Raw genomic sequence first — 10,310 nt, 5'->3', positions numbered from 1 at the left:
GTTCATCGTTTAGACACATGAGCAGCTTTTCTCCTTCCTCTTTTGCAAGTAAAACGTAATTTTCCACCAAGTATTTTGGTTTTACTGATGGTCTTGTTGATCTTCGAAGACCTGGTGCTGCAGACATGTTATCATCTTGAACCTCTGTACCATGCTCATATGAAGTCATCGATGTATCCATATCACCCTCGATGTGATTTTCGACAGACTCTGTTTCTTCTTCTGTATCGTTTTCTTGTTCGCTGTGATGCTCTGTTTTTGCTTCTTCTATAGTTGTCCTTTGGATACCACGATTTCCGAATTCTCCAAATACGATTTTGAAGCTTCCATCTTGTCTTTCTTCTGGGTTTGTCGAGCTCCAATTCCATCCCTTTGTCTCGTCGAAGATTACATCTCGGCTCACTACTATCTTCCGAGCTTGGGGATCAAGTAATCGATACGCCTTTGACCCAGGCTCTGTTCCGAGATGCACGAGCATACGAGACCTGTCATCGAGCTTCTTTAACATTGGTTTCTCCACTTTAGCGAATGCTATGCATCCAAAAAAATTGAGATGACATATGTTTGGCTTTCTTTTCCGATAAAGCTCGTATGGTGTCTTGTCCTTCAGTGCTCGTGTCGCCACTCTATTCAGCAGATACGTGCTATGTCTAATAGCCTCTCCCCAAAGAAAATTTGGTAATCGCATGTCTTTCATTATATTTCTAGCCATTCCCATCAAGGTTCTGTTTTGTCTTTCTACGACCCTGTTCTGTTGAGGCGTGTAAGGTGCAGTGAGATGTCGTTTTATACCCGATGCATCACAGAAAGAGTTAAACTCGCTTGACGTAAATTCTCCTCCCCTGTCTGTTCTAAACGTTTGAATCTTTTCTCCTGCTTCTGCTTCGACAAGACTTTTGAACCTTTTGAATCTTGAGAATGCATCGCCCTTTTCCTTGAGAAGAATTGTCCACATGTATCTGGTGAAGTCGTCAGAAGCACAAATATGTACCTATTCCCGGCTAAGGTCGTTGGTGTTATGGGACTGAAGAGATCACCGTGTATGAGCTCAAGTGCTTTATTTGCTCGATATGATGTTGCTTGTGGGAACATCTTCCTTGCGTGTTTTCCTAAGAGGCACGAACCACATACTTCCTTTTCAAAGTTCATCTTGGGAATTCCTTGAACCAGCTCTCGATTCACCATATTTTTGATCGTTTCGTAGTTTACATGTCCTAGTCTCGAGTGCCATCTCTTTGATTCGCTCATCGTTGATAAGAGCAAGCATTGTTGATCTCTGATTCCCATACGTACTTTGTAAAGTCTGTTCTTCGATCGGCTTGATTTGGCAATGTTTTCCACTTGCATCGTGCATTGTCAAACAATCTCCTCTCATCCTTATGTCACATCCAGATTATGTGGCTTGTCCGAGACTTATGATGTTACTCTTTAAATCTGGAATAAAGTATACATCTGTCATCATCCTTGGTTCTCCATTCATATCGGTGAATGAGATGGATCCTTTCCCCTTGATATCAATCCGTGAATCATCACCAAAACGCACTTTTCCGGTTATCGTCTCATCAATGTCAGAAAAGTATCTTCGATCACCTGTCATGTGATTGCTGGCGCCATTGTCAAGGTACCATAGATCTTCATCTCCTGAGTTCGTTTCATACTCGCTTGGTGTGCAGTTCCTTTCATTGAGGTAAATGACCTCATGCATCAATAGTTCGTTTGCACTTTGTGTTTCACTGTTGTTACTTTCTTGAGCTTCCTGCAGATTGAGCAATCGGTCAGGGCAATTGGAGGCGTAATGGCCAATCTTGTCGCAATGATAACATGTTATCTGCGATGTATCTCTCCATTGGTTCGAACGGCCAGGACCTCTGCCTCTTCTACCTCCGTGACCTCTTCCTCTCCAGTTGTTGTTGTAATCGCGGTTTGATTTCCTGTTTGATCTTCTGTATTTGCATACATTAATTTGTTTGTGTCTTTTTGCTCTTCACTGTCTTCGGAGATTCTATCTTCATAAGCTTTCAGCCGTCCTATAATCTCTTCAAAGGTGATAGTGTTAAGGTCCAAAACTTGCTCCAGGGAGGCCACTATATGTATATATTTCCGAGGTAAACTTTTGAGAAACTTTTTCACGAGCTTGGAGTCTTCAATGCTTACTCCGAGTGCTGCAGACTTTGATGATATCTCTGATAACTTTCCTGAAAAATCATCGATCTTCTCTGATTCCTTCATCTTCATCCGATCGAAGTCGGTCATCAATGTCTGTAGTCGAGCTTCTCTTACTCTTTCTGCTCCAACGTATCTTGTTTTAACTGTCCCAAACTTTCTTTGCTGTATCAAGTTCACCGACCTGGAGGACAAGCGATTCTGGTATTGATTGAAACAATAGACCCATGGCTAGGTTATTCTTCTCGTCGTCCGCTGATCCTGGTTCTACCGATTCCCATACTTTGTGTACCTTGAGACAGACTCTCATCCGCATAGCCCATACCGTATAGTTGGTTGTGGTAAGCATAAGGCACTGAATGGAGGAAGAGCTTCCTCCCTCCTTGGATTTTTCCGTCGCAGGTACTAAGTCTCCCATGGCTGAATCTTCGTAAATTTTGATAAGGCTCTGATACCAAATCTAGTTTGCAATATCGATTAAAGAACTTAAGAACTCAAAGTATAAGAATAACTCTCTTATTGCTTTAGAAAACTGACTCAAAAACTAAAGCCCTCAATCTATATTAAGTTATATCACAAGTTGATATCTCCTTATATAGAGAGGGATTAGATAACTCCTAATTCCCATAGAAATATAAATTTCCTTTTTCCTAGATAACTCCTAAGAATATTTCCTATTCCTAATATCTTGCAAGTCAAGATAACTTCAAGCTTAATCCAACAATTTCGAGCTTTGTCTGAATGTTCCTCTTTCTCCAGAGTGTTGTACTCTGCTGCATACTTGTTGGTTGCAGTTTTTTTTTTTGTAAAGGATCTGGATATATGTTTAATTAGTGGATCTCAAATCTCCATGTTTCAGGTACCACAAGGGAAGGGGTCTGTCTCTAATCCAGGCTGTGTGGCTTCACTGAATTGTCTTCCAGATGAGCTTCTTGACAAAATCTTGTCCTTAATTCCCATTAAAGAAGCGGCTTCAACTTCTGTTCTCTCCAAGAGATGGAGGACACTGTTTGCTGTCCGGCATGATCTCGATTTTGACGATTCCATCTATTGGTACCACGAAGAGGGTAAACGTGATAGGGAAGACATTCGAAAGAGTTTCAGGGATTTTGTGGATTGAGTATTGGCTTTGCAAGGCGGTGACCCTATAAAAAAGTTCTCACTTAAATGTGAGGATGGAGATGACGTAGCTCAAGTTGACCGCTGGATATGTAATGCCCTGGAACGCGGTTTCTGAGCTTCACCTAGGCATAACATCAAAATCTGAGGCGCGGTGCCTTTTCCCATCAAGAGTCTTCAACAGCACAACACTGGTTAAGCTCTCATTGGGAACCAAATTCAGCATCGATAGTTTCCCTTCAGATACATCTCTCCCAGCACTCAAGGTTCTCTTCCTTGATACAATTTGGTTTGAAGTGGAAGAATTCTCTGACGTGTTTCTCGCTGCTTGCCCTGTACTTGAGGACTTGACCATACATCACAAGTTTTTTTCAGGAATGCCAGACGGCATATTTAGCAAAACCATTAAGAGGCTCTCGCTTACCTATGATTGTCCTTGTTGTGCTGATTGGTGTAGCTATGTTGAACTTGACACGCCGAGTGTTGTCGACTTGTAGTATTCTGTTTATGCTCTGCGTTTGTATCCACATTTTACTTTGGATTCACTTGTCAATGCTACACTGGACCTTCATTTCTTGAAACATACAACCCATGGGCCCCAACTTGACCCGGATGTGACGGATCTCATCTGGGGGATACGCAACATCAAGACACTTCACTTGACTTCTTCTGCTGTTGAGGTCAGTTTTCAGTGTATAGTCTCATCATCTTTTTTTTTTTTGGGAAACAGGAAAAACATTCTTTGTGTGTGTGTGTATGTGTTTCAGGTGATTTCTGTATGCTGCAAACGTGGACTACCGGTGTTCAACAACCTCATTGAGTTAGTGTTTTCCAGTTGCAAAAAAAGTGGTTGGAAAGTGCTTCTGCCACTTCTGCTGGAACATTCTCCAAACCTAGAAACTCTGGTTCTCTCGGTATGAAGAAGCAAACCCTGAACAAATCTATATGACTGTGGCATGAAATTAAAATTAGTCTCTCGTCTTGATGGTGCAGGGTCTCGATAGTTTGCGTGCATCTGTGGGGATTCACATTCCCCCGAATAACCAAGTAAAGATGTTGCGTATCATGCATTATCAAGGATGTGCAAACGAGCTGAAACAGATTAGCCATTTCTTACTGAAAATGGAGTGTCTTGAAGTGGTGAGAATTCACGCTGCACCTGCAATAATCGATGACCCCAACAAGGTGAAACAACTCACAGATGATCTGCAGAAGCTTCCCGCAGCTTCAACCAAACTCAAGATGCAAATCATGTGATCGATGATCATCATCATCATCCATGGGTTGTTGTATTTCTTCAACAGTCCAATTTATGATTTATTTACTGCTGTGCAAATTATAAAAAACGACTTATTAGATTGCCTCATGCTTTAGGGGCTTCTGAGGTATTTCGCTCCATAAGCTATGGCTTCTTGTAAGAAACGGCGGTTAATTTATCAGTCAGCATCTTCTATTAAACATAGTGATAGTGTTCGTAATATTGTATTCTCCCGTGTTCTTTATTTAAGTTTGGCACTGGCTTCCTTTCACGTCCCCTGCGGCCAAAGTCTATGAGTTTCAGAGAGAAGGGATTGATTGGTAAATCCCTCTCCCTTTATCTGGATGTATGTGTGTGTGTGTTTATACAATATCAGTTCATGGGTTTTTTCTAAGTTAATTCAGTCGTCCACTTTTTAATGATTTTGGTAGCTCCGAGACCCTAAAGTTTGCAGCATTCTTTTTCTTTCAAATTCCTCACTTGCCATCTCATTTTAAATATGTCTAGAGAGGGAAGAGTTTAGAAGTTGTTTGGCTTGTTAGTAAGAAACTTTGTATCCTGCCATGGAAAACAAAAGAAGATTGTACAAAAGATGTTCTTTAGATGGAATTCCACTGAGACATTTGTTCTTAGATATCTTAAATCTTGCAGGCAAAGGTATTTGGAAAAGCAAGAGATAGATATGAAAATAGTGCATGGAGATGATGATTTTCATATTCATTTAATTGGTTATGATAAAAAAAAAAAGACACTATGAATTGCCTTTATCAAATAAAATTGCAGCTTTAATTGTTGGATATTTTAATTCAACAATGGGAGAAAGATGTTGATATGATCTTCCCAAAGATCGGCACAAAGAGGCTTGAGAAAGAGATAGATAGAAACAGAAGGTGCGGAATAGACTTCTGTTCTGAGAGATAAATCGATAAAGATGTTGCTAAGCAACGAATCGATCACAAAAGAGAGATAAGAGAGGATAAAGATGTTGCACAAAGCAACGAGTCACTCTCTGAGATAGATGAGAAATGATAAAGATGTTGCACAACACAACGAGTCACTCTCAAAAGATAAAGAGAAGTTTCTCACAGTTTTGATAAGAGAAAGAGTTTTTGATAAAAAGAGTTTGATTAATTTTTGGTGATCCAATCCAGGATGATTATTTCTGGGATCTTACATGAGTTTATAAAGAAATAAAAGTGCCAAAAACAAAGCAAGGCACGAAATTCTCAAAGCATTAAAGTGCAAAGACTAGAAATAATGACTAAGGTAGAATAACTCTTCATCTCCACTTGCCATGACCTTTAGGCTTCCTTTGGACGAAATTTGATTGTTCTTCTGGCTGGGCATAAGTCTTGAATCAACAAACTGGGCTTGAAGAGAAGTGATCACCATTGCCTCCTTAAAAACCTTCCTTTGGAAAACCCATTGGGACAAAACCAAAGGTAAGGGAAAAAGAGTACAACTGGGACACTTAGCCATTTGTTAATCTTCTTGGATTTCTTTTACAACTAGAGTAGTTGTAAACACCTCTTCTTCCTCCTGATCCAAGTGTCTTGGCCGAATATAGTTTTGAACAAGTATTCCTCTATTTGTTTCCTTGAGCTTCTCGGCATTAACTCGGGTCTTAGTACCATCTGGATCAAACAATTCCTCATTCTCTAGCTCATCCACTGGTACAAGATCTGGTTCAGGCTCTGGTGCAAGATCTTCTTTCTTGTGGCTGGCCATGATCATATCATCCTCCCCCAGTTGAAAAGGATTTGTCCTCAAATCAGGACCATCTTTTGCAGTAGTGGCTTTATCTCGAAGCTCCTTGAGTGCAAGACTCTTATTAGTGAAGATAAGACCTTCGGATGGGTTTCTCAAAGGAAAGATGCAATCGATTTTCCCAAACTGAATCATGTTCCACCCACTCTCTTCCAAAGGCTCATCGGGTTTGAGAAGATGGTCCTCATAGTCCTGTACAACAAGAGATCTTCTACTCGGCAGCTCCGGTGCATCATAACTCAAAAGAATTTCTTTGTAAACAGGCTTATGACCAAGTGATGGAGAGATTAGAGTTCTTTCGACATTACCAGATTTAGCAAGGAAGTTGTTTCGCTTGTGGATGTTGTCCTCAGACTTTTTCCCTTTCCTCTTTTCATCTTGATAAATCTCGAAGGGTGTCATTGGAACAAGAGTGTGCTTCCTGCCTTTGAACTCAAAAGAATACTTGTTGGTTGAGCCATCATGAGTCACTCGTCTATCATACTGCCATGGCCTTCCCAACAGGATGTGACTTGCTTCCATAGGTAGAACATCACACAGAACTTTGTCCTCATACTTTCCAAGGGTTAGAGAAACCGTTACTTGGTTGTTCACTCGCATTGCACCTTTATCATTGAGCCAATGCAGATTGTACGGCTTGGGGTGCTTCTTCACAGTCAAGCCAAGCTTATTAACCATGTATTCGCTTGCTACATTGGTGCAGCTTCCTCCATCGATGATGAGATTGCACACCTTGCCTTGGACATGACATCTTGTGTGAAACAGGTTCTGTCTTTGTGCTTCCTCATCTTCCTTAGATTGCACGTTTAGTATCTTTTTCATCATCAAAAGATCTCCTGTAGCAGCATACTCTTCTTGCTCTTCTACTGAATCAGAGATCTCTTTTTCATCTGCTGATTCGTACTTTCCATTTTCTAAGAGAACCAGAACTCTCTTGTTTGGACATTCACTAGCAATGTGTCCTCTTCCTTGACACTTGAAGCAGACTATCTCACGAGCTCTAGTAGTTGATGCTTCGGTTTTGACCTTGAAGTCTGGTTTAGCAGGGACTGATTTAGTAGACACCACAAACTCAGCACTTGGTTTTTCTTCTTTAGCAAAGCTTGGTTTAGCCGTAGATGAACTAACTCCAAAAGTTGATCTAGATCCTCTTCGCTTAAGCTGTTGTTCAACCAAAATAGCTTTGTGATATATCTCCTCTAGATCAGCATAGCTTTGCATCTCCACTCTGTCTTGAACTTCTCGGTTTAGCCCACTCAAAAACCTAGCGATGGTTGCTTCTTGATCTTCTTCAATACCAGCCTTGATCATCAGAGATTCCATTTCTTGGAAATAATCTTCTACACTGCTGTTCCCTTGAGTCAACCGCCTAAGTCTCTGGTGTAGCTCCCGGTGATGGTGACTAGGGACAAAGTGTTTTCTCATGAGTGCTTTCAACTCATCCCAAGTATCAACAGGCGGATCTCTATTGCGTTTGCGGCTTGTTGTGATCTGATCCCACCAGTTTATAGCATAGCCATAAAACTCTGTATCAGCTAACTTCACCATCTTGAGATCTGAATACTCTTGACAATCATAGATCATCTCGACCTTCTTCTCCCACTCCAGGTAAGCGTCTGGATCATTCTTGCCATGAAAAGGAGGAACTTTCAATTTCATGCCTCTCATATCATCATCAACACGTTCTCTTGCTCCTCTCCCACGTCTTGGACTGCCTTGTGAAGAAATATCATCACCAACATCGTTTCTAGGCTGTCTCTGCTGGACTGGCACTCCATTTGCATTTTCTTCTTGAATTCTCCTTGGATTAGGCTCTCCTTGTAGTTGATCAATCCGTTGATGTATCTCTTCTACTTGAGTTTTCATCATCTGCTCCAACCGAGCCGCCAATGCTTCCATCAGAAGTTTGTTGTTATCGTTGCTGCTGCTGGTTTCATCTTGATGATCATCCATCTTTGACCTCCAGAAAAACACAAACAGATCAAGCTTCTATGTGTGCTCTGATACCAACTGATGTGATCTTCCCAAAGATCGGCACAAAGAGGCTTGAGAAAGAGATAGATAGAAACAGAAGGTGCGGAATAGACTTCTGTTCTGAGAGATAAATCGATAAAGATGTTGCTAAGCAACAAATCGATCACAAAAGAGAGATAAGAGAGGATAAAGATGTTGCACAAAGCAACAAGTCACTCTCTGAGATAGATGAGAAATGATAAAGATGTTGCACAACACAACGAGTCACTCTCAAAAGTTAAAGAGAAGTTTCTCACAGTTTTGATAAGAGAAAGAGTTTTTGATAAAAAGAGTTTGATTAATTTTTGGTGATCCAATCCAGGATGATTATTTCTGGGATCTTACATGAGTTTATAAAGAAATAAAAGTGCCAAAAACAAAGCAAGGCACGAAATTCTCAAAGCATTAAAGTGCAAAGACTAGAAATAATGACTAAGGTTGAATAACTCTTCATCTCCACTTACCATGACCTTTAGGCTTCCTTTGGACGAAATTTGATTGTTCTTCTGGCTGGGCATAAGTCTTGAATCAACAAACTGGGCTTGAAGAGAAGTGATCACCATTGCCTCCTTAAAAACCTTCCTTTGGAAAACCCATTGGGACAAAACCAAAGGTAAGGGAAAAAGAGTACAACTGGGACACTTAGCCATTTGTTGATCTTCTTGGATTTCTTTTACAACTAGAGTAGTTGTAAACACCTCTTCTTCCTCCTGATCCAAGTGTCTTGGCCGAATATAGTTTTGAACAAGTATTCCTCTATTTGTTTCCTTGAGCTTCTCGGCATTAACTCGGGTCTTAGTACCATCTGGATCAAACAATGCCTCATTCTCTAGCTCATCCACTGGTACAAGATCTGGTTCAGGCTCTGGTGCAAGATCTTCTTTCTTGTGGCTGGCCATGATCATATCAGATGTTATTTTCAACTTCATTCAGGAGAGATAGAATTTGCAGCTTTAAGTTTTTACAAATATTTTGCACTGTTAATTTCCTTAGAATTTTGAGACTAGTTTTCTTCATGTTCTTGATCCTTTACACTAATAATTTGTTCTGTTTCTTCGCCACTCTCTGTTTCAATCGAATCTTCATCCCAAGTCTAAGTTCCTTTATCCAATAAAAATGGTTTCATCTTCTGTGACGTTCTGTTACTCTGACTTGGCTTCTTGAAACCAACGGATCTCACAGGACGAGGCGGTAATGGACGACATGATCTGACTCAAACAAACTGATCATCAGGAGAAGGGCTTCCCTGTGTCTGAAGAGGCAAAGTTGGATCATCACGGCTTGCCTCTACAGCATTGTTCACACTTGTCAGCCTAGGTGTTATATTCGAGGTTCTTGGAGCCTGACTCGTTTGCTTACTCGCTGGCATCATGTAATTTCTCTTGACACCAAACACAGAAGCTTGATTGCTTTGTCTTGGTTTCATCAACGCTCCCTCGCTTAACCTTTGAAAAGGCATTCCAGAAGATGAGTAATCTTCCATGGGAGACACGCTAGGAGCCTTACACGACCTTGCTCTATCGTTATGAGAGTCCACACGAGCAGTACAAAAACGAAAAAGCAGAAAGCTGTGTTTCGATTCGACGACTTCCTCTGTTAAACCAGCCTTACTAAGTAATTTGATGATACCACTACCCCTTGAGACTGATTCCTTAATTGAGTTTTTACTCGATGTAGAAACCCTCTCTGGCAAACCCAACTACACTTGTGCAAGTATCTGTAACAAAACTTATTTTAAGATTACAGTTAGAGCAGAAACACGAATACAACAAGAAGCATGTAGATAACAGATAGATACTAACCTTGGATGTCTAGCCAAAAGTTCCTCACAGTCACAGAATCGAGCAAGCGCTTTAGTAGACACTGTGTATTCTCATCTAACTGCGAATTGCAAATGCAAGGTTCCTGATGTAAGAAGTGATCGATGATAGAAATATATATATAAAGCTCACCAAAAATGCTTGGGGTATGGACTCGTTGTTTGCATTTG

The 10,310-nt window shown here is 40.7% G+C and overlaps 2 protein-coding genes across 2 annotated transcripts; one reads left to right on the top strand and one right to left on the bottom strand.

Moving 5' to 3' along the window:
- Positions 1-1,393: 1,393 nt before the first annotated feature.
- On the bottom strand, positions 1,394-2,581 carry LOC112081495 (uncharacterized protein PHLOEM PROTEIN 2-LIKE A7-like). Its single transcript, XM_024148254.1, has 3 exons — positions 2,456-2,581; positions 1,867-2,364; positions 1,394-1,756 (listed from the first exon to the last, which is right to left on the bottom strand). Exons 1-3 carry the CDS (start codon positions 2,579-2,581, stop codon positions 1,394-1,396), a joined length of 987 nt encoding a protein of 328 aa, XP_024004022.1.
- Positions 2,582-3,013: 432 nt separating this feature from the next.
- On the top strand, positions 3,014-4,539 carry LOC18026645 (putative F-box/LRR-repeat protein At3g44810). Its single transcript, XM_024148427.1, is given in 4 exon segments — positions 3,014-3,393; positions 3,395-3,962; positions 4,050-4,196; positions 4,276-4,539. Coding segments are annotated over 4 exon segments (1,359 nt in total).
- Positions 4,540-10,310: the final 5,771 nt, after the last annotated feature.

This window comes from Eutrema salsugineum, unplaced genomic scaffold, assembly GCF_000478725.1.
Source record: "Eutrema salsugineum unplaced genomic scaffold, Eutsalg1_0 scaffold_10, whole genome shotgun sequence".
In the NCBI taxonomy this organism is placed as follows: Eukaryota; Viridiplantae; Streptophyta; class Magnoliopsida; order Brassicales; family Brassicaceae; genus Eutrema; species Eutrema salsugineum.
Note: the sequence above shows the minus strand (reverse complement) of the source record. Positions and strands in the feature narration are given on the sequence as shown.

Coding starts and splice junctions, on each gene's coding strand:
- LOC112081495 (XM_024148254.1), bottom strand. CDS start 2,581: ATGGGAGACTTAGTACCTGCGACGGAAAAATCCAAGGAGGGAGGAAGC. Junction 2,365..2,455: donor GGATGAGAGTCTGTCTCAAG/GTACACAAAGTA, acceptor AATCAATACCAG/AATCGCTTGTCCTCCAGGTC. Junction 1,757..1,866: donor CGGAGGTAGAAGAGGCAGAG/GTCCTGGCCGTT, acceptor CTCAATCTGCAG/GAAGCTCAAGAAAGTAACAA.